The sequence below is a fragment of the Leopardus geoffroyi genome, chromosome E1 (genome assembly GCF_018350155.1).
Source record: "Leopardus geoffroyi isolate Oge1 chromosome E1, O.geoffroyi_Oge1_pat1.0, whole genome shotgun sequence".
In the NCBI taxonomy this organism is placed as follows: Eukaryota; Metazoa; Chordata; class Mammalia; order Carnivora; family Felidae; genus Leopardus; species Leopardus geoffroyi.
In genome coordinates this window covers 7,900,378-7,924,567 of record NC_059330.1, presented here as the reverse complement: position 1 = coordinate 7,924,567, position 24,190 = coordinate 7,900,378, and the positions used below count along the sequence as shown (strand labels likewise).

Genomic DNA, 24,190 nt, shown 5'->3' with positions numbered 1-24,190 from the left:
GCCTGGGGTGGGCGGGCGGTCTCTCTGGGAGGCGAGCCAGAGGCAGGGTGCCGAGAGTGGGCCGCCTCTCCCTGAGAGGCTCAGTGGTGTTCTCCATTCACAGACAAAACCAAATAAAGGCCTTTAAGCTGCTACTTTTCCAAATGAGTCCACTTCCAAATCCCGGGGGCTGGGAACACAGGGCACTTAAGCCCCTGAGCAAACACCACCTAAAGGACAGAACAAGAGACGTGTGGCCCTCTGCTGCCCCATTAGCACGTTTGGGAAATTAGTGTAGCTCCAACCCCTCCAAAGGGCAGTTCCCCTGCTTCCCCACCCCCCACCCCCACCCCTCACCCCTGCGCTGGCTAAATGCGCATTGATTCATTTGTCATTAGGAGGCAGGTGCCACTACTGGGTAACAAGTTGAGACGCGGAATCATCTGAGTGTAGAAAGACGCTCCCTAAAGCCAGGGCCCCACCCATCGGTCTCCACGAATCTGGACTCTTTACGAGACAAATATGGTATCCGTCGGAGGAAGGACTCCCTTTCCCCGGGTGGGAGACCCCTCAGCTCTTATTCAGAAGGCAACAGAAATATCCCAACACAATGGTGATGACCCCCCCCTCCAACCCCGACAGCAATGTCCCAGCCACCAGTCTTTACTGTCCGAAGTCCAACTGGGATGGCTGGTGTGTTAGGTCAGTGGCCAGAGCCCAGGGGACACTCATTCTCCGTCCACGTAATATCGTCAGCATCACACTTAGGCCCCGTGAGCTTTGCTCACCCCCCCTAAGGTTCTGCCTACAAATGGGACACACCTCCATATTTTAGCAGGCATCCCCGTGATGGGCTGGCTTAATGATGGGTCTACGCGTGGCCTTGGGAAGCCACAAAGACACTGATCAACTACTCAAAGTTCAGGCAACAGAAAAATGGGGGCACCTGGGTGGCTCAGTCGGTTAAGTGTCCAACTTCGGCTCAGGTCACGATCTCATGGCTCACAAGTTCGAGCCCCGTGTCAGGCTCTGTGCTGACAGCTCAGAGCCTGGGGCCTGCTTTGGATTCTGGGTCTCCCTCTCTCTCTCTCTCTCTCTCTCTCTCTCTCTGCCCTCCCTTGCTCGTGCTTGGTCTCTTTCTCTCTCTCTCTCTCAAAAATAAATACATGTTAAAAAAAGAATGAAAAGAAGAAAAATGACTGCCTCTCGTAAAGAATACACGAGCTTCCTTTTTGTCAGAAGATGGTTCTCTCGTCGTTGACCATGAGGAGGTCAATTCCGAGACCGACTCTGCACTTTACTCACCAGAAAGGAACGTGTCTCCAGGATCTGGTTGCCTCTCCAACACCAACCTTCTCAGGGGCCATCTTTGAAATGGGCAGGGTGTGCCATCTTTGAAATGGGCAGACTGAGGCTGGGGGCGGTTAAACGGGGCCGCCCCAAATCAAACACGGGGCAATGGCAGAGCCTGGCCTCGGACATCAGAATGTTCAGCTCCGGATCTCACTGTCCATCCCAGTTCTCGACACTTCTAAGGGCCCCCAGGATTAAAAGGCTCCAACACAGCAGTCATCCACCTGACCCACCGACCCATCTGGTATCACCCATCCGCTTCCTAAAAGGTTTCCACCTTCTCTCCTTTTCTGATGATAAGAAATAAAAAGGCTTGGTTTTAAGTTAATTTGGGGAATTACATGGGGCATAAATTACAATGAAATAAACCTACTTGCATTCAATAAACGTGTGTGCGCGCGCACGCTCGCAGAGAGATTAACTTAGAAACTAGGAGCTAAACCTCTTACTGGTTCCCCGCACTCGTGCTCTTCTGCTTTTTATTCGAGTTCATTTCTCAACTCAGCCCTACTGAAACAAATGATCACACAAACGAAAATAATCAGATTAGCTTCTCCCAAGCATGGCCCTAATTCCTCTGTCACTGTTCCCGGTGCGCGCTCGAGCCTTTAATTTCTTCAGCGGTGCCGGCGTTCTGCAGGAGGAAAGCCCTCGCCCCAGATCCTAGGACCCGTGTGACAGGGCAGCGTGGCTCAAAGCAGCGGGCCCAAAAGGCTCTGCCGGTGATACGCGCCCTCCTGGCTGGAGTGAAGGAAAGGAGACTCAGGATTTTTCTTGGTGTGCTTTATAGGTGTCCTAGACAGACGCACGGACCCAAGGTTATCTCCTCGGCTCTCCTTCCCTTTGAGGAAGCCAGGCGTGAAAAGGAAAGGCGAGCTGGTTCCGAATGTCCAGAGGCCAGAAGGCACAGCTCAATCCACCTCTGGGAGCGGGGAGATCCAGGAGGCCGTGCCAGGCTGAAGGAGCCTCCCAAACCCAGAAACAAACAGGCTGATAAATTAGTACTGCGAAACCGCTGAGCTGAGCCCCGCGAATCAATTCAATAGGCTGCCTCTCCTTCTAGCTCATTAACTATTTGAGATTACCATCATATGGGGAGTAGCCTCTCAGCTGGAAATTAAATTAGCCTGGCTATAAACCAGGAACGCAGACTGGAAAAGTATCTGATGAGCAACTCCTGGGGAAAAAAACAAAAAACCAAAAAAAAAAAAAAGAAAACAAAAAAACCCCACACCACCAAATGCTCTCCTCCCAAGCATCATTCCCCTCTGGCCTTCCAAGCTGGTCCCCTTCTTTGCAACGGCCCTCCTGAATGGTAAGAAAAGACAGCGACGGCAAAAGGCGCGAGAGCCTCTTACTCTGGTTTTCGGATAAAACTGGGGTTGCTCCTGGTGGAATCCCGAGAGGGGCGGCTTGGGACTAAACGATCGGAAACGTGGCGTCCAGAAAAAAAAAAAAAAACAGAGAAAGATGGCTTCAGATGAGTAAAGAAGAAAGGAAAGGGGGTGGGAGGAGGAAAGAGGGAGGGGGGAGGGGGGAAATCAACACGGACGTACCCCCCCACCCCCTACAACCCCCCCCCAGGGGTCGGTGCAGAGGTACAACCTCCAGTAACAAGGGCGGCAGGCACTAATTGCACACCCAGAACAGGTGTGTGCCTGCCAAGCCACCTCTTAATTACCAGGTTTGGCATTTGGGCACCAGCCGCCCGGCCCTGCTCAGCTTCTAAGAATGCTGGAGCCGAGCGTCCACGGAGCTGTTCTGTTGTAGGTCCGAAGAGCCAAGCGGTGGAATTTCTAATTACATGGCTTTAGGCTTTACCCTAATGAAAGGCTCCATCCAGACAAGCAAAAAAGCAACCGGCTTAGGGGACGTGGGTCCCGGAACACATCCTGTGAGCATCTCTGGCAATTGCCGGGTTTTCTGGGCGGCTTCTCTTCTGATCGCTGGCGGGAGCGATGCCTGTTGAACGCTACTCGACGGCATCTTGTAAATCCCACTTCCAAGTTGAAATACTTGAGAGAGAGAGAGAGAGAGAGAGAGAGAGAAGGGGGGAAGGTACGGGATAAACAGTGCTACCAATGGCACTTTGAAGTCATGAAGTTAAGGCTCACTCACCAAAGACATCAATCCTTCTGACGCTGTCCTACCCTAATTATTATGTTTCTCCTCTACCCATCCTTCCCCACATCCACACCTTTTCACGTAGACCTCCTTGCCTTTCCACGTGTATTCCTTCTGCCAAGAAGACCCCTTTCCCCGCACGGTCTGCACACCAACTCCTATTCACCCGTCAAAACCTTAACTAGGGTGCCCCCTCCTCTCTGAGGCCTTCCCAGTAGAGATCCTTCCCCATCCAGAACAGGTCTCCCTCTGCAATCTTTTCCTGCCTTAACCAGGCCTTTTTTTTTTTTTTTTTAACGTTTATTTATTTTTGAGACAGAGAGACAGAGCATGAATCGGGGAGGGTCAGAGAGAGAGGGAGACACAGAATCGGAAACAGGCTCCAGGCTCTGAGCTGTCAGCACAGAGCCCGACGCGGGGCTGGAACTCACGGACCGTGAGATCGTGACCTGAGCCGAAGTCAGACGCTTAACCGCTTAACCTACTGAGCCACCCAGGCGCCCCTTAACCAGGCCTCTCATTTTGCATCCATCAAGGTCCACTGCACTTAAGCCATCTCAACCCCTGCCCGCAGCCGCACTCTCCCTGGCCAGTCTCTATGGGGTGGTCAGGGTTTTTCTAAAAAAGTAGGTCAGATCCCGGCCCTCCCATTCACAGAGCCCCCAACTGGCATCCTCATTAAGAACATAAAGAGCTTCCTCTCTGTCCTCCCTCCCCCCCTCCAACTTCCTTTGATCTCTTCACTGCGGTCACAATGCCTTCTCTGGGGGCAGGTTCCCACCTCCTGGACCCTCGGACACCCCTTCTCTTCATTCAGGCCTCTCCTCAACATCACCTCTTGAAAAAGACCCCCTGCCTAAAATTAAAGCAGCTCTTTCCTCCCCGCTAACCCTCCAATGCCCCGTCCTGTTTTATTTCTCCTCTGGCTCTTATCAGTGGGAGTATTCTAGTTTTATTCGTTCACCTGCTATGCCTTCACTGCCCGTCTCCCCAGGAGAATGCAAATTTCACAAGGACAGGCTCCAGCCGGGCTGATAAAACAAACACGCAACAGCATCTCAGAAATGAGCACATCTTTGCAGCCCCAGAGTCTGTCACAGGATCGATGCTCCGTAAATTAATCAGATCTACGCAGCCATCGGGAACAAAAAGCAACACCAGTGGACGGTCACGTGTACCCGGAGCTAAGGGAAGCCCTCCCTAGTTCTCCGTCCCTGCCGCTGGGCTCCAGGGGACACGGTCCTCAGGGCCGTCCCTGACACTGGCTTCCTCCCGGCGGTCCCCTCAATCCGCGCCCCCGAGCACAGAGAAGCCCAAGGATTTTTGCCATGGCCGCGAAACAGCACCAAATCCACGTCAGAGTGTAAGTGACAAGCAGCTGGAAGCTTCTTCATGGCACTCACGTGCGAAACGCTGAGTGGGGCCGAACGTGTAGGACCCAAAGCCCACGGCTGGGCCTGAACGGTGCAAACGCTCGGTGTTCTCTTTCCCTGCAGCCGGACCTCTGCTGTCTGCTCGTGCGAGGTACGCACCGCACCTCGAGCTTGGGGGACCTACGGACCATCCATGTGCCACAGGTGGAGGCCGAACAGCCACAGGGCACAGGCACCAATAGGTGGTGGGCCCATGCACCCCTTCCCGCCCACAACGGACAGCCCCGAAAGACACCATCTGGGTTCAGATGAGGTGGCTTCTTTGATCGAAGACCTTAAAACGCACAAAAGCCTAAGTCCTGAGGAAGCCAGCACATGTGCTCCCCGGCAAATGCTCTTTTTATAGAACAGACACAAAAAGCCACGAGCCACATTCTGTATTTGTTTCCAGCTGCGACAGGAGGAAAACACAAGGCGAAGGATAACTGTGAATGACGGAACCAGACGAGACAGAGGAAAAGAAAGGCAGAGGGAAGGAGAAAGGTGCGTGGGGCAGACCCCTCATCAGGAGCCCCCTGGCTGTGCTCTCCTGAGCCCTCCCCCTGCCTCCCCGCACCCCCCCCCAGGGAAATGCAGCCCCTAAGCCACATGGGACAGATACCTGCAGTCACTTTTCCATGCTGACGTGGACAAGGCTCCCCAACACTTCAATTCAAACAACGGAGCAAAGGCCCTCCGGGACAGTCCTCCAAATTACCCAGGGAGGCAGTAGGGAGAGGTGGGGTCTGGAGTAAGTGACAAAGAGAGCCCCATCCCTTCTCATGAGTACCCCAGGGAGCAGATGCTTGCACGGAAAGAATTCAAGTGCAAAACTCACGTAAGCATCTGTAAATTTCTCCAGTAGGGGAGGCTCAGCTGCACGCCCCCCTCCCCCCCCCAACAAATCCCTCTGGCCAGTAAGATAAAGGCTTCGCTCCCAACATAACATTCAACTTCTGAGCCATTTTCCTCTCCCAATCCCGACACTCCCTCTGCCCTACCCCATCCCCTAGTGCCCAGCCCACACCTCTTTCTACCATCCAGATGCTTTGGCCATGGCTTGGCGAGGAGTCTGCCTTACTGCCCGATTTCCAGAAGGCCCCACAGAAAGAGAAGACGGGTATTAAATATCTCGCTAAAACATACGTAACTTTATAGGAAGGGAAGCGCGATAAGAATGAAACACTAGTCAAGTCCATGCAGTGGGGGCCCCCACTCTGGTGTGAAACGGTCCGCGCCTCCAGACCACGTGAAAAGCCCCCGCCAGACATCCCCCCCTGTAAGCGAGAGCCCAGGGCAGAGGTGAGGGAGGCGATGCAAACAGGTGTTAGATTGTCCCCAAATACAAGGAGTCGATGGTAAGCGTATCTGCAGATAAGAAGGTCATTCTATCTAGCAAGTTTAGAGTGCTTGGAGGGGAAATCCAGATACTCCCGTAACTTAAGTTTGGTACAAACAGGTAAATTAATCCCCCTCTCGCTCTCCGTTAAAAAGTTCCACTCGCCTTCTTTCCCAGGGACACCTCATCTTAAAGTTTCCTTCGTTTCCGGTGCCGTGGGTAGTAAGAACACTTTCAAGGATTCCCCCTGGGCCCCAGACAACAAAAGGGAAAATGCAAGGTTGTTTTTGTTTTGTTTTTTAAAGTGATTGGCTCCCTCTGCAGCTCCAGGGCGCTGATGTTTATGTGCGGCTAGTGAACGGTTATTTCCCAGAGACCTCAGCCTTCTGTGCCGGGCGTGAGCAATCCTGCTGGTGCTCTGATACAATAAGACACACTTCGCCCTCCACCCCCGCCCCCCCTGCACCAGCAAGCAGAGACGGGGCCCTCACCTTTGAAAGCAGACATAAGCTTCTTGGAGGAACGCTGAACCAGCAATTAGCCTGCTCAGGGCACACCAGCCGGGGGAAGCCTTCTAAAGAAGCTTGCATCGAGACCCGACTTGAAATCCTCATGAGCAAGACTTGAAATCCTCATGAGCAAGTCGGTTTCCCCTGGCCTCAGCCTCAGCCACTTTCCACCAGGGCTGGCTCCCCTGATTTATCGCGACCCACCCCTCCCCCCTCTTTACTTTTTCTGCACTATCACCCTGGGGAGGAGGAGGGGGGCGGTTAAAGGGATGATGACACCTCAGGTTGTTTTTTTGTGACGTTTTATTTTTCAGAGAGAATGAGAGAAGGCAGGCAGGAGAGGGGCAGAGAGAGAGAGGGAGACACAGAATCCGAAGCGGGCTCCGCATGGTAGCAAAGATGCGAGGCTCCAACTCATGAACCTCTAGATCACGACCTGAGCTGAAGTCGGACACTCAGCCGACCGGGCCACCCAGGTGCCCCCAGGCACATGAGGGTTGTGACAACTTCACAAGCAGGAGAAGCATGGAACCGAACTTCAAATAAGAAGGGGCACCTTTTTATTTTTTTTTTTAATTTTTTTAACGTTTATTTTTGAGACAGAGACAGAGAATGAACGGGGGAGGGGCAGAGAGAGAGGGAGAGACAGAACCTGAAGCAGGCTCCAGGCTCCGAGCTGTCAGCACACAGCCTGACACGGAGCCCAAACTCATGGACTGTGAGATCATGACCTGAGCCGAAGTCAGACGCCCAACCGACTGAGCCACCCAGGCACCCCAAAGGGGCACCTTTTTAAAGGTGGACAGAGAGCGCACAGGGTCCGGGGTGAAATTCTTCAAAGTGTAAGAAACCCTGGGGACCTGGTCTGCTAATGTACCCCAAAGTGGCATCAGGACAAGCACCGCTTCGTGGAGTAACAGGTGATACTGAAGGAAAAGAGAATCCCGTACATGGTGGGGGTGGGGGCGGGGAATGCCAGCTCCAAGAAAAGGAAACAGATTTTTGTTTTGTCCTGTCTGGGCTTTTTTTGGTTTGGCTTTGTGTTTTGTTTTGGGCCGTAGTGCTTCTCAGCACCTTTAACGCCCGAACACGGAACCATTTCTTCCGCGTTATCACCTATTCATCTTTCCAGAACTTTCTGTTCGCTGAAGGAACTGGAGACAGTACTTCTCAGAGTGTGGCTGGCAGGCCACCTGCTAACCGTCCTCAAGAAGATAAATGTTAACACCGGACGGTCGGCATTTAAAGCTATCATTAAGTGGGGTGTCTGGGTGGCTCAGGTGGTTAAGCGTCTGACTTCAGCTCAGCTCATGATCTCGCGGATGGTTGGTTCAAGCCCCACGTCGGGCTCTATGCTGACAGCTCAGAGCCTGGAGCCCACTTCAGGTCCTGCTCAACGAACTCACTGAGGATTAGACCAGCGTGTGTGTTGCACAGGGCACGAGCTGTGTACTAGTCACGAGAAGTAGGACCACACATCCCCAGTGGACTGGGGAAATACGGGTTCACCTCCGTTGTACACGTGGGGATGCTGACTTCCTGAAGGTCACAAAGTCTGTGGGAAAAGGTTGACCCCCCCAAAACATCTTTTAAATAGAAGCGGGTCATTAGAACAAATTTGACGACGAGGATTCTGATTTCAAATGGCCCCAGCGAGCCTCGGAGCTCCGTGCAACCTCTCCCAGGATTTTTACAGAGGCGCCCGACGAAAACCAAGTCCAATGAGAAATGGCTAACCCCCAAATCTAACGAGAACGTCCACGACGAACAACGAGACGGAGGGAATTTAATTCTGAAATAGTGCGTACCTGAAAAACAAGGCGAGGGGGTGGGGGAAGGGGGCAGTGTGCAGCCAGCACTCTGGCACTGACCTGACCCAGGACCAGGCAGGTAACAGACGAGCGAAGCCGGCCCAGTGGGAGACAGTAAGGAGCAGTGAGGACTGTGTCAAACGGGAAAAGAACATGCCCCCATTCACAGGTGCGGCTGCCTTCCGGTTCCAGCCAGCTGTTGGTCCCGCCCTTTGTAAAAGAATGGGAAAACCCAGATTTGCTTGTGAAACTTCAGAGTCTGTCAATATCAGCGATGAATTTACATGTTTTTAAAACGTTGCAAGTATTCACTCGAGGATTTCATGTATATTAAGTTCCACAATGTGTGATGGTGGAACGTAGGAAGGTTGGTATGTCCTTGGGACAGGGACAGTGACTGGAAGGGGGCACAAGGGTGGCTTTGGGGGGGAGGTGAGTTCTTAAGCCCTTATTACCTGGGGATGTTGACTTTGTGAACAGTCATCAGGCTGCACATTCTTGCTTTGCACACTTTCTTGTAGGTACGTGAAATAAGAATCCGACTTAAAAAAAAAAAGCCAGACTTCTAGATAAAATAATGCGATGTCTTGGATTTTCTTCAAAGCATGCAGAAAAGAGAGAACGCAACACTTCTTAGCAACGAAGAAGGGAAGTCTTGGAAAAGGAGAAAGGCGATACTGAATGAAAAGACACTGAATGAAAAGAAAGTAAGCAGAAACTAAAGCCACATTGGGAAGATTTTAAGTGCACGGTGTTCCTACAGAGACCACGGTCTCTCTGTGGTTTCCGCCCATGTAGGAGTTCTCTGAATGGGTGCTTGAAGGAAGACGATGCCATCCCGAAGTTCCTTCGTACACAACGGGTCTTGGCATGGGTAAGCGGTGGTGACCTGAACGGCCAGCAAGCTGCACAGTAAGAGCCAAGTTCTTGGACAAGGGCATAAACTCAGCATGGGCCAGGTCTGCTCTACGGTTAAGACCTTCTCCTGCACAGCGGCTGGGGACAGTACAAAGCAAGAGGTCTCCGCTGGTAGGGACAACGGTGGTTAGGGTGTCAGAGAACGCAGAAAGAAAGCAACAGGGCATAGGGAGCAAGCGGGAGAGTTTCAGTGATCCTGAGAACCAAGAATTGGGGTACGGTGGTGGTGGCGGGCAGGCTCAAAGCACAGGTGAAAGAGAACAGGTTGGTAAGTGAAGAAGTGGAGGGAGGTTGCGGTCAGAAAAGGGGGATCAAATACACAGATCTTAGCGCTAGAGTAGGGGCTGCAGGGGCGATGTGAAAGTGACTGTGACACAGGTGTCACGAAAACTGCCATCTATCAAATGCCCGTGTCGTTCCAACAGAGCGGAGGCTGAGGAGCGGGTGTGGGCAGAAGGAAAAGTAGGCACGGGGACAGAAAAAGAGAGGGAAACTATAACCCTGGGGATATTTTAATGTGAAAAAGCCTGTGTGTCTTTGTGGGGGTGGGGAGGAGGGAAACAAGAGAAGAGATGGCTTGAAGCGGTCCCCTGGAACCCCAGGTGGAATTTCGGCCATGTACAGGAGCTCCAAGATGGGGCGTTCGAAGGGCCATCTGGGAGGGCTTTGGGTTCAAGAAGCTGACCACCTGCAGATCCAGCTGTAGGACCTTAGGCAACCAATCTCGGAGAGTTTCCCTTTCCTCCTCCACCATGTGGGGGGGAATCACACAGAAGCATCACTCCCTGCACACAGCAGGCCCTCACTCACTAACGCTGAGCCATTTCCCCCCCCCCTACTGTATCACATAGTAATGGACCCTCCCTCTCCTTTCTATCTGCTTAGCGGTCTTTGGAAAGCTCCTGGAAAGTAAACTGTACAAAATCACATTTCAATTTTCACTGTTTCATCGAACGCTTCCCGTTCTCCTCAAAAGGGTTTTCGGAATTACCAGTGATTTCGCAGGACTAGCGACTTTAATTTTGTTTTAACATTTACTCACTTTTTTGAGAGAGACAGAGTGCGAGCAGGGGAGGGACAGAGAAGAGAGGGAGACACAGAATCCAAAGCAGCCTCCAGGCTCTGAGCTGTCAGCACAGAACCCGATGCGGGGCTCGAACTCACGAAGTGTGAGATCATGCCCTGAACCGAAGTCAGACATTTAATCGACTGAGCCACCCAAGCGCCCCAGGACAAACGATTTTTTAAATCAGTGCTTCAGTTGCTTTGCGGCGTCTTTGAACCTGTAGATTTTTTTAGTTCCCCGGTTCAAACAGGCCCCTCAAGGACGAGTTCACGTCTCGTATTTCCATTGGCTGCCATGAATAGCACTTGAGAAAAAGCGAGTGCTCCAACAGGGCATTTTTAGGGCAGTCGTATTATTCTGTAGGATATTAAAACGATGGGTGCATGTCATTATACGTTTGTCAAAAGCTGTAACAGGACATGAAGAGCAATGTTGTAAACTCTTGTAAGTCCTAACGTAAGCTAAGGACTTTGGATGATAAGGATGTGTCATGCAAGGTCATCAATGGTAACAAGTGTACCATTCTGGTGATGCATGGGGACAGTGAGGGGGGCTGTGCATTTGTGAGGACAGGGCGTACCTGGGAACTCTGGTCTTTTCACTCCATTTTGCCGTGATCCTAAAAATGCTTTTGAAAGATAAAGGTTGCATGTTTTGTTTTGTTTTGTTTTGTTTTGTTTTTAATTTTTTTTTCAACGTTTATTTATTTTTGGGACAGAGAGAGACAGAGCATGAATGGGGGAGGGGCAGAGAGAGAGGGAGACACAGAATCGGAAACAGGCTCCAGGCTCTGAGCCATCAGCCCAGAGCCCGACACGGGGCTCGAACTCACGGACCGCGAGATCGTGACCTGGCTGAAGTCGGACGCTTAACCAACTGCGCCACCCAGGCGCCCCTGCATGTTTTTTAAAAAGCAACCGCTCCGGGCACCTGGGTGGCTCAGTTGGTTGAGAGTCCCTCCAGCTTCGGCTCAGGTCATGATCTCACGGTTCGTGAGTTCGAGCCCCACGTTGGGCTTGCTGCTGTCCGCACGGAGCCTGCTTCAGATCCTCTGGCCCCCTCGCCCTGCCCGTCCCGTGCTTGTGCTCTCTCAAAAATAAATACACATTTTTTTAAAGGTAAATGCTCAATAAACCCTTGTTAAATGAGTGGGGAAAAAATAGGTCAGCATGATTTAGGAGAATGTATTCTTCACTGACTGCAGAAAAAGGCTCAAAACGGTCACCTTTGACTTCTTGCATTTGAGTGTTTCAAGTCAGTGACAAAGTAGCGATCGGCTCTTCTCCCCTATTCTCTGTGCTCACCCCTCCCCCCCACACCCACTCACCCACTTGGGGCTTCTGTAAAAGCTCTGGGCTGGGAACAGGATGTTTACTTCTTTGTGTATCTGTGTTAACTGGCAGCACTAGCATATGCTAAGTGTCTGGAGATTTCTGGAACAATCAGCCTGGAGGGCACCAGGGACCCTAGGAACAGCACATCAAGAGGAATGGCTGGGCTGAGCCAGGTCTGGAAACCAGCAAGTTGGCGGGGGAGGGAGAGGCCTTTCAGCTGGGGGGGAAGGAACTGGGAGTGATCTGGGGGGGTATAAGACTGTTCTCTTAATTGTCTGCTTAGTGTGTCTTCTCCCCTGGGGAGACCACTTTAATGGACCCGAGATCCGAATCCTGCGTTTCTTCAACATCTCCTGCAGCAAAGACCATTGTCTTAGGCCAACGCCCCGTTCTTTTAATACAGATCATCTCCTGCATCTCAGCAAAAGATCCGCCCTCCAAAATAGGGTCTGCTCCAAATGCACGACAGTGGTCCCAGTGCATGGTGTAAATCCATCGTGACAGGAGGCGTTTTAAGGTGGTCCTTCGAACCTTCCGCTGCACTAAACAAGGGTAACCTTGTGAATGTCCATATGCAGGCTGGGGGCTGGGGGCAGAAGGGCGCTCCGGGGTTGCACACGCGGAGCCATTCCAACCCCCTGCGGGTAGGGGGCAGCTGCTGGACTCAGGGCACTGTCGGGGGGTGGCGGGGGGCGGGGGAGAGAAGGGGGGCGCTGAGCCACCTGGTCTCCGTCCAGCAGAGACTCAGGAATCAGAAGGGGCTTGAGTTACTTGCTTTTTCCTTAGCCTCCTCTCCTCCCCACCCGGGGCCTTTTCCACCTTTTCTCTTCATCCTGCCCTTTAACCGGCCCCATTCAGGAAAAATAAAGCTAGTTTGGGGTGCCCACGGGACCTGCTGACTCGCATTCCAGGCATCCATTACAGAAGTGAGTGAACCCAGGAGAACACAGTTCCTCCCCCAGAGAGAAAGAGAACACACGTGCTGCTTGAAAACGGACTCTACTGATTCACTTCCTTCCGAGCTATCTCATCCCCTTCTCCTTAAAAAGGCAGTTTCCTCGCCCATCTCAAGAACTCATTCATTCTGCCCGCGCCCCGACAAGCCAGTGATTCAGCGAGGCCGAGGCCGATCCGCACCCCCAGCTCTACCCGACGGAGGCATATACTTCGAGAACACACACCTCCCCTCCAGAAGGCAGGGGAAATTGTGCCGGAGGGTTCCGAGCACACAGAGGGCGGGGAAAGAAAGGAAGCGAGCAAACGGACCCGCCTGGCGCCGGGCTGGGAGGACGACCAGGGCTCAGGACCCGCTTAGCCCCACCCGAGGGATGGCTGGCAGCGGGGAAATCCCGCCGGCCCCGGCTCTGCCCGCCCACTCTGGGCGGGGCTGCCTCGCAGGCGGAGCGCCATTGGCCTCCTGGAAACCGTTCGGACCACTCAGCGCACGGCCGCGGCCCGCCGGCACCCTCCCCGCCACCGCGAGCGCGGGCTGCTCCGCCCGGCTCGACCCAACAGGTGAGGCTGCAGCGAGGCGCTCGGGCTGGTCACGTGGATGCAGCGGGCGACCCGCGGGGGCGGAGGGGCCGCCCCCGCCACGCCCCCGACAAGGGAAGCTCCGCCATCTGTCTCCGGGGCTCAGCGATCCTGGACCAGATGTAGTGATCCCACGCGACACAGGGACCGTGCTGACGGATCCCAGCCGCGGAGCCATTTTCTGTGCCACCTTCCAAGACGCCGGGTCTAGGCGAGCGCTCGGCTAGCTCCCCGATGGTGGCAGACACGTGGCCGCGCCGGGGGTCTTTGTGGGGCCATGCCGGACACTTCTGTCATCAGATCTTCCCTCCTGCCCCTCCGCCATTCAGTCCAGGGTGTGCGTGAGAAATCTGCCGCTTCTCACTTCTCTTCCCCATATATGTATATTTCTTTCACTCTCCATTTGTTGCCCCCAAGCTTCACGTTGCCCAGAACAATCTAACAGCACTGTAGGAGTTTCTGAGCAAGTGTAACTAACCCTGTGCACTGAGTGTGACAGAGATGGGGGGGGGGGGGGAACAGGGGGTCTCAATCCTCCGCCCCCAAGCTGCTTGCAGAACACATGGAATCATTCACACTCTTGTCCAAAGTGTTTAAAAATACTGATCCCTTTGCAAGACGGGAGTCCAGCCTGGGCTTAAATAACAACCAAACCTGATGCTACACCAGAGTCTTCTTTTAAACACATTTGCTGAATTTAGGAGAAAAATATTTTATCCCAAGAGCTTATCTGCTCCGTAACAAACATACCAAGTTAAAGTCCCAGTGAATATATGTATGTACATACATACTTTTATTACAATGCAAGTAGAAAATCCCAGTTGCCCTCTGTAGTGCCTCTCTAACCGGATCCACAGTCCTACCAGTTTCTAAAAGCAACTCTCTCTGGGGGGCGAACACACACTGTTCAGTACAGCTTTGCTATTTAAACATGTTACACCCATGATGCAATGAGGTAAAATTTTTTGAGTGACCCAGGAATGAAAGCTATTTTTAACGTTTCAAGCCACAAAAGTGTGTGTTTAAAGAATTTAAGATAGAGATATAAGGGAAATCAACAACTCCTCTCTATCTGCAAAGAAAATGAATGGGTTTTATTAGCATTAACAGTATTTTGACACATAGCCTCTTGGCTGCAATGAAAAATATTTATCATCACGTTATTCAAGCTGGTAATTGCTTCTCCCTTCTCAACTTTTCCCCATATCTAAATTCAGAAAATATATATAAAATATATATATATAATATATATATATAGATATATATAGATATATAGATATATATATATAGATATACACACACCGATAATACTAACACCAGTTTTATTGGGTGTTAGTTTTATTTTGGTATACTTTGAGAGCAATCGGAGATTTCTAACAAGGTAATCTTTTAAATATTAGGAAAAGCTTCATGCTCTACTTACAAGTAGCTTTCAAAGATACCAGTATCTCATTTCTTCTCCGTCATGGTAAATGTTTTCATTTGAGGTAGGCACCATATTGTATCCATTACCCTTGAAAATATGCCACATACTTCGGGAATTCATTTTGCTGGGATTCCTGACTGTCCCAGCAGCCTAGCGCCGAAACTTCCCTTACTGTCTGAAATCACCCACTGTTAAATGAGAGAGGTAGCGCCCTATTTGGAAACTAACTCTATTCACAGCAAAAGAAATGCTCATTATGCGCTGCCTTTCGAGTAGACATTTTGTGTCTCTGTCAATCAAGTGAATTTCCATGTTCATAGAGTGAGGACACAAAGTATTGAAAAACTACTGACACAGAGAGCAGTCTTGCAAGCGATCTTGGTCACTTCTGAAGCTCTAAATAAATGCCACTTCCTGGATTCAGAACACTAGTGGGCTGGGTTTGTTTTCTTTTTTTCTTTTTTTTTTTTTTTTCCTTTTTAAATTCCTGGAGCACTTTTAATTCTAAGTAATGTTAGTGATTAAAAAGGGTCAACTTGGGATGCCTGGGTGGTTCAGTCAGTTAAGTGTCCGGCTTCGGCCCAGGTCATGATAGTCTGTGAGTTCAAGCCCCGCGTCGGGCTCCGTGCTGACAGCTCAGAGCCCGGAGCCTGCTTCGGATTCTGTGTCTCCCTCTCTCTCTCTGTCCTTCCCCGGTTCACACTCTGTCTCTCTCTCAAACATAAATAAAAATCTTAAAAAAAAAATTTATTTAAGGGTCAACTTATGTAATCAGAAAACCTTATATCTTACAACACGTTTTAAACAAAAAGGTAAAACCGGCATATGCATTTGGAATGAGGTTGTGTGACACATTGACTTTTTTTTAATCTCAAAAAGTTTTGCTTCAAACAAAAAAATAAAACACCCAAACTAGAAAAACAGCTGTGACAGATCACTTCAAAAATCTCAAACAATGCAACTTTAGCTGGGGACATGTCTTTATAAATATTCGTCTCTATTAAATGCTAAGTTTTTAATACTCATGGCTCTGTTAAAAAGGCAAAATCTAGTTTACTCCACACTTAATTCCTAATTATGGTATCTTATTTCGGTAAATATTTTTTAATATTTTAATTTAATTTTTAAAAAAAATTTTTAGGCTAATTTTTTTTTAAAGGCCTGTTCAATAATGCCCTATCACTTGAAAGAGAAGTGTAATTCCTACATTTCAGCATTTTTTTAATCTAAAACAAATAGGTTGCTATTAAATATTGACTATTTTATTAACTCAGAGCATCTGGGGAAACACTTATGATTAGGTTAATTTATGTTATATTTTCCCCTCAACTTGTAAAAGATTAATCAACCATTTTATGGTCTAATTTAGGTGCCTAATTAAAAACAGAGTTCAACACATGCTGCACTGTCTTGCTAATAAATCTTGACAGCTCTGTAACATGACGGTTTGTATTTCAAATTGTTGCATATAAATGGAGATTTCTGATCTTCACCCAGCAGCTTGAAGGGAGTTGCATATTTGGTTTGAACTCCAGGACTGAGAAAGTGCAATTACTTCAAAAAGGATTATCTCCAATCAGATCGTATCTTAAATCTCCCTCAGTGAAGACAGAAGCGGTCCTTGCCACCAAGTTTTCAGAGCTAGTCTAGGAAAACAGAGGAGAAATTCGTTTCCTCTGCATTTGGGAAATTGAAGTGTAGGAAAAGTTGCTACTTTCCGCTGCTGGCTTTCAAGTCCGAGAGTTCCGAAGTTACTGGGTGTTAGAATCTAATTCTAAAGAAATCTGCTCCACGTGTGCGTTTTAACTGTCTTCTGGTTTGGTAAGTGCAAGTTTTCAGTTTTGATTTGGGGGACTGTTTTTTGTTTTTTAATGAATAAATTCATCCCAAGAAAGTTCTGGAACATCTTATTTTAACTCTATGCCCTCCCACACACCCCCCTCCCCAGCCTTACAAAAACAAACAAACAAAAAAAAGGGCAAATGGAAGAGAATAAATCTACTCTGTAGGGACATCATGTTTTCTCAGCCTTTGTATTTGAGGATATTTTTGTAATTTTAATGACCTCCTTTGGCTCTGTCCTGTGCAGGCACAGAAATGAAACTTCTATAGTGATAGAATTATCCTTACTCTAGTTTATAAGCCAACATGGGATGCAGCAACTCTCCTATTCTGGGGCTGATGTAAGTGACCAGTCTACACTGAGGTCACGAGAGGTCCAAGAGAAAACTCAAAACTCTTCCAAAGCTAACCCAGTTCCGAACTCCTCATCTAAGACCAGCCTCCTGTCCTGGTCACTTTAAGCAAGGAGGGAGCACAGCCCAGAGTGACCTCTGATCAGAACCTCCTGGGTTGCTATACTAAGCTTTGTCACTTTCTGGCTGTGAGGCCTTGGGCCAGTCGCTTAACCTCTCTGTGCCTGTGTTTCTTGGCCTATAGAAGTACCTACTTCACAGGACTGTAACCAGAATTAAATGTGCTAATCCTGTAAAACTTGAAACAGTGCCTGGCACACAGGGAAAACATTCAGTAAGTGTTAGCTATCAACATTATAAAACCACCCACACGCCATACTTTTTTTTTTTTCCTAACGTGGCCACAGCATTAAAGTGTCAGCTTCTTTGTACAACCAAAAATGGAAAGAAGAGTCAAGGCGGGGAAGGGGTTCTGGCGCTGTAACATCTAAGGCATAGTTCTCTCAAAAAAAAAAAAAAAAAAAAAAAAAAAAAAAAAAAAATCACGATAATAATCACACAATATTTAGCTAACTTAATTCCCAAACTGGGGTCATTAAAATTCTTGAAAATCTACCGAGCTTAAGCCAAATCAAAAAGAGAAACTTACTACAGAATGCACATATTTAATTTTAAATTCCAAGTTTAAACCAGTGTTCAGAGCCTCAGTGTAGGCGGTGGGTGATTTCTCCACCTGGGGGTATGTAAGGTGCCCCCATTATTTCTCAAACACCTTCACCACCACGGAACAGAAGGTAAAGGCAGGTTTCACCCCAAGTCTTGATAAGCCAACCCATGGGGTCCTCGAAGCACCTGTGAAGTTTGGGAGGCCTGATCAGAGCCAAGAGCGAGCTGGATAATGGACTGGAAAAATAAACCCCCAAGAGTCTTAATCCCAGACTAAAACACGCAGGTCCGGAGCAGATGAACCGCACTTACTAACAATTTTTTTTTTTTTTTTTTTTTTTTTTTTTTCCTGCAGCAGAAAATTCCTGATTCCTGGCGGGTGGCAAGGTCAGCTCCGCGTGTCGCCACCCTGGTAGGCTCCTTCCTACCATGATCCCTGCAGCTCGGCCTGCTACTGTCTCATTCTGCCAAGGGTAAAAGACGTACGATCAAATCCTAAGACTTAACGCAAATCTGCCCAGGCTCTGGGCTACCAGTTAGGCCACTAGCAACAGTGTGTTATCCACCGATTAAACCTATTAACGACTTGCTCAGACACAGCCAAGACCTCGGTTCCCCCACGCACCGCCACGCCTGACTCTCGGATTCAACCATCCGTGCCCCTAGCTTCTTAGTGCCTTCAAAATGTCTAAATGCCTTCAAAATGTCTTCCCCTCTCTCCTATTTTCTGCTTCTGAGGACACGTTTTAACCAGTACGCGAACTGCAACTCTCCGGTTAAGTATTATTTTACACTCTTCCGCAGTCTGCGGCCGGACGGTCCGGACACAGCGGGAGACAGATACAATGGGACACACCTCTGGCGAGGAGCTAGGCTTGGCTAAGCCCAGAGAACGAACTCCGGCCAGGGCGAGGGGTGCTCCCCGGGCACCGGATTTTAGGAAAAGCGTCGTGGGACAGGCGTTTCCTCCCGGTGTGGTCTGTCTCAAGTTAAAACGGCTGCCTTCAAAATAATTAAGTCCACACATGTGCCCAGACATCCAGAATATCCTTCATCAATTAAGAAAACGAAGTAAGCAGATGGCCCTTAAAAGCCTTGGGTTTTGTCTTGTTTTTTCTTAGAAACACCCACTAAGCCTGCGGCCCCGCCGGGCGCTGCTGGGGCAGCCCGGGACCGCGGCGCGGGGGGCGAGCCGCGGGGTCTGCACTTTGCTCCTCCCGCCACCCCGGTCCGCGGGGTGGCCGCCGCAGGCCCTGGGCCTCCCGGTCCCCGTCAGTCCGGCCCCTCGGTTCAGGGAGCTGGTAAGGGAAGACGACGAGGCTCCCGCCTCCCCCAAGTCCGGTCGCCCCGCGCACCCCCCCCTCCCCCCCGGGCGCAGGTCCCGCCCGAGGCTCCCCGGCCGCTGCGCTGCCCACGGCAGGCGCGCGGCGAGCCTTTCCAGCGCGGCTTCGCTCTTTATTCCGCAGTTTTGAGTCCATCGAAAGGAAAGTGGCAGGTGGAGCGCGGCCGCCTAGACACCGCGCGAATCTTCCAGTGGGGATTTCCGTATCTGCCCCAGGCGCTTCTAAAACCGCCTGATTCCGCCGATTCGGCGATTTTCCAGCCGGGTCCTCCCGACCCGGCCCCTAGCTTTCGGATCTTAGAAAACCCCGGGCTGCCTCCGGTCCCCGGCGGGCTCCCCCCTGAAAAGACGTTCCTGCCCTCCCGGCCCCCAGATTGCTCATCCCTGGAGGAAGAGGGCAGGTGGTGGCAGAAGCAGGAACAACAAGGCACCCGACGGCACTGACACTCGGAGAGGCCCCCACGTGGCTGCCGGGCACCCGAGCGCACCCGCGCGCTCCTCTCCGCCCGGGGCGGGGGCAACCACAGAATCCCCACTGCGTGGATGGCAGCACTGAGGCTCAGCGCCACCAGCGAGCTGCCGGAGCCCGGACGCGAATCCAGACGTCGGACACCAGAGCCCGGCAACGGTGGGAAGCGTGACTGTCACGGCTGGCTAAACCTCGAGACTCGGGCAACTCCTGACAATAATAAAAACATTAAGGACAAAAGGGAGCGGGAGGGCAAAGCTGGGAAGAGAGAGATTTTAATCCGCGGGGTCAGCCCCCTTTTATCTTTCGCGGGGCCTGGGGGCGGGGGATGGGAGCAGGGAACGCGGGTTCGGTTCGACTCTCCCCTTTTGTTTCCCCGAAGTCCCGAGCATCTTGGGCCTGGAGGACTGCCTGCCGGGTACTCCAGAGTCACACTCGCGAGGGTTGGGGGCTCAGGACCAGAGAGAAGGGGTGTAGGCCGTTGGCCGGGCTCCTGGTTGGCGACCAAGTTTTTCCAAGGCCGGAATCTGGACCCCCTGCCCACCCGCGCCTCACCGGAAGCTCGGTCAACCCAAAAGCTCACTCCAAAGACGGGTAGCTTTGGAAAGCATTGGGCAGAGGTCGTGGTTATGACCCCAAGGGCCGCTCGCTGCCCCTCGGCAACCCGACCCCACAACCTGACCCGAAAAACGAAATTTTCTAAAGGCCCGACCTTCGGGAAAAGCACATTTCTCAATCAACGAACCCCTCACATTCTTTGCACCCCGACGTAGTGCAGGGCCCGCGGACACACGCGTCCCGGCCCGCGCTCTCCCGGCACCCAGGCCCGGGAGGCGGAAACGAGCGAGTAGCGCCGGCGGCGCCCCGGAGCCTTCAAAGCCGCGCGCCGCTCCCGCCGGCTGCAGTGCGCGCCTTTGCCCGACAGGGACCAGCACCGCTCCACGCTCCGCGCCGCCCGCCCGGCTGCCGGGCGGAGGCGCCGGGCCACCCGCCCAGCTCGCCCTCCCGAGCCCAAGCTGCCCGCCAGCCAAGCGGGTCTGGCCGTCTTCGGGTTCCAGCCAGGAGTTCGACTGTAACAAAAAAGTTTACAGACGCCGTCGGTCTGTCCCACCCCCCTTCCCCATCTGGGGAGCAGAAACCGCTCTGGAAGTTGGTCTAGGGTGGAGACCGTGACCGGCTGGGCGCAGAACGTCCCGGCGCTCCGGGAGGAAAAATAAAATACGAGCAGATCTGGATTGGTCGCTTTGGGAAACGGCCACAGTTAAGAGGGTCCAGTCGCTGACCACCCCCCTTTGATTAATTCTAGGGGCACCGCAGGCCACGGAGCTACCAGACCTCCTCGAGAAGTTTCTATGGATTGTGGCGAGTGGAGCCCCGAGCACCCGGTACCGTGCCGGGGCGGGATTCCGGGCGCCGCCGGTTGATTCCTCTGTCTGCCCCACCCCGCCCCCCGGGGGTCGGAGGCTGTACCCCTGTCACTTCCCCGGCACATGCCACGTCTCCGTCCTCTGCGGGTCTGGATCGCGGCTGCCGCCCCTGCCCTTGGCCCTGCTGGGGAAACTCACCGGTACCAGGCGAGGCCCTTGTCGTAGCTGCGGTCGAAGAAGTGGGGCTCGGCGCCCACGGCGCGCACGTCGGGGTGCACGCGCAGGAACTCGAGCAGCGCCCGCGTGCCGCCCTTCTTCACGCCGATGATGATGGCCTGCGGCAGCTGCTTGCTCCCGGACCCACTGAAGAAGCTGGAGATGGGGCTGGGGGAGTCCGGCGTCTCGGGACTCTGCTCCTCCTGGCTCGCGGCGCCCTCGGCCGGCTCCCTGCCCGCAGCCAGCGGGGTGGCCGGCGCCGCCTGGAACGGCAGCCTGGGGGTAGTCCCGTCGGGACCCGGAGCCGGGGCCGGCGGGGCGTGGGCGGCGCGAGACCCCGAGCCCAGCAGCAGCAGCCCGGGCGCGGCGGCGCACGAGCCGGCGCACGAGTACAGGAACATGTAGAGCCAGATGCAGAGCATGGCGAAGAGCAGCGCGAGCTTCCTCCTCACCGGTGGCGGGGACGGCGGCGGCTGCGGCAGGAGCCGGCCGGGGACATCGAGGCAGGATCGGCCGCCGCTCAGGCGCTGCCCCATGCGCAGCCCGGGGGCGCGGCGAGAGACATGGCTCAGCACATGGCGCGGGGCCCGCCGGAGCTGTGAGCGCGGAGGGGGTTCCCTGGCCCGCAGGACGCCCGGGCGGGTCGGTTTATTGCCCCCGCGCGCCCGCGGCCGCCGCCGCCGCCGCCGCCGCCGCTGCTCTTCCCCAGGTGGCGGCGGCAGCTGTAGCGGTGGCGGCTTTTGACATGTTGCCCGGGAGGAGCTTCAACTGGAACGAAAGTCGGGGTGGCGGCAACTGCTGGCCCGAAGGGTGCTCCTGCTCGGGCAAGAGGACGCCGCGCCCCCGCTCCCCGGCCACTCCAGACGGTGCGCACGGCCGCTCGCCGGGGCTGCCTTCTCGCGGTCCTGCCCACTGAGCCTCGGGAGCGGCCCCGGCACTTCCCCGCGGAGGCTGCGAAGAACTGCGCAGGAAGAGAGCCCGAGACCGAGGTGGGGTGGGCGGGCCCAGCCTTCCGGACTGACGGCTCCGTCCACCTACCAGAAACCCGGAGCGCTCTGCAAATACAGGCGCTCCGCTGAGCGTTCAGCAGCCAACCGGCTCCCGGAACGTGGGGGTGTGGAAAGGGTTTGGGGCGGTGGAGAGAGGTCGGAGGTTGCTATTGGCTGCGGGGCAAGGGGCGGGCTCAGGGGGGCGGAGCCAGGAGCTGGTGACAGGAGCAGATGGTCGGAAGAATGCTGGATCGGCGGAGGGTCGGGAGAGGTCGGACCCCGCCAAGCCGTGCGGTCGTGCGCTCCGGCTCCCGCGCGCCTTTGCTCCCTCGCTGCCCTGGAGCCAGCCTTGGCGTGTAGTTGCCCTTGGGTCGGGACTCGAGTCCCGACCCAGATGTCTCGCTGGCGGGCCCGAGGGGTGTGTGTGTGTGTGTGTGTGTGTGTGTGTGTGTGTGTGTGTGTCGTGCGGTAGGAAGGGGGTTGGAGGAGCGAGAGTCAGGCCAGAGATGCCTGCAGCCCCCCCCCCCCCAAAGCGACCATCCCACGCCGGGGACCCGGAACGGGTACCGGTGTCGGAAGTTTAAGTGGAAAGTTTGTAAAAGGCTGTCAACTTTTTTAAAAAAGTTTTTCCTTCCTTTTTTTTTTTTTTTTTTTTTTTTTTTTTTGCCAGGAGTTGCTCTCTTTCGGGCTGCGAGCTGAGATAGGTGTAAACTGTCAAGAAAAATCTTCCCTCTGCTCCCTAACTGGCAGGAAAGGTCGGGGGAGCGAAGGAAGAAAATTAACTGTGAGGTAGAGTCTGGTGAAAAGCTTCGTGGTCGAAAAGGGAGTGTGAACGTCACGTGCAGAAAGTTTTGTCCGGATCTGAGTTTGTGGGGGGACCGTGGGTTTAAGAAAACATTCTCTCTTTCCCCCTTTCCCTGAATAAACGTTAAGGCCAGCTTTCCATGCGCCTTCATCTAGGAGGCGGTTTGGTCTGCTGACCTGTTACACTAATTATCAGGTGTTGTTTTCTCAACTTGGAGCAAATCGATCGCTGAGCTGCTCTTTATTTAAGCCCAAACCCAGTGGAAGCCGCTCTCCCCAGCTCTCTTGTGCAAAGGGACCCTCGGGGCGCGGGAGCGGAGCTGTAAACCCTCGCTGCGGAAGCGAGGGCGAGGAGGGCCGAGCGCTGCCGCATTCTCGCCCCGGCGGCTGGAGTTCGGAAGCTCGGGATGTTCAAGTTCATCCCGGTCGTGTTCAGAAAGTTTTCAGTGCCTGCACACGCGGCTCCGGCGGGGCCAGCGGGCCTCCAACGCCCGGCTTCGCGCCTTTCCGGGACAGAACGTTCCTTCCGATTCCGACCCCAGCGCGGCCCCCGGGGCTGAGTGTCGCCCCCGGGGTGACTCACCCGGAGCCGCCGCCCACGCTGCATTTCAGTGTCGGCGCAAACCTGCACTGCACAACTGACCTCCCTCCGCCCTGCTCGTCGGACACTAGACTTCGGCCGCCAGCCCCGCGCACTCTCGCTCCCGGAGTAAATGTCCCCAAGCGCCCCGAGTCCCCGCAGCCCCACTCCGGCTCCGGTTCCCGAGTGTCGGGAGCACACGGAAAACAACGACAACAACAAACAGACAAAGACACAGCCTGGCCTTAGCACCTCCGGTTCGAAAATGTGCCAGAGGGAGGCGGCGGTGACCCGAGAGGGTTCAGAGAACCCAGAGGCCGCCACGGGACCCACGCGCCCCAGCTCTGCCCCGGGCCACCTCTTTGTAACTAACTACCTTGAGCCCAAGACATTTTCCCACAAAACTGCCGGGGGGGGGGGGGGGGGGAGTGTAATTTAGGTAGAGGATTTTCCTGCCTCTTTTTTTGTTCGCAGGGAGGATTTCTTTCCAACTTTTCTTTTCCCCTGTCGCTGGGATGTTGTATTTGTTCTTCAGAAGTGACTTGTTCGCCTCATTTTAAATTTAATTAATCATTAATGTCTTTTGAAGTCTTAAAACACGAGAATGCTCTTCTGAGCATCAGACCGACGGTTTATTTTGGAAATGCAAGAAGGAAAGGGTATCTCCAAAGGATGTGTCTTGCATGAATTCATACTATTGGGGGGCTAGGAGCTAGGGGGTTGTGGAGTCGAAGATTTAGGGGAGAGAGCGGTAGTGC

The 24,190-nt window shown here is 53.1% G+C and overlaps 1 protein-coding gene across 1 annotated transcript in view; it reads right to left on the bottom strand.

The window, feature by feature from the left end:
- Positions 1-22,073, bottom strand: part of LOC123603042 (heparan sulfate glucosamine 3-O-sulfotransferase 3B1) — a 40,096-nt gene extending 18,023 nt beyond the window's left edge. Inside the window, exon 1 of the mRNA XM_045487424.1 lies at positions 21,042-22,073. Within this exon, the coding sequence (XP_045343380.1) occupies positions 21,042-21,595 (554 nt within the window). The 5' untranslated portion in view covers positions 21,596-22,073. The remainder of the gene's footprint in view (positions 1-21,041) is intronic.
- Between the last annotated feature and the right edge of the window lie 2,117 nt (positions 22,074-24,190).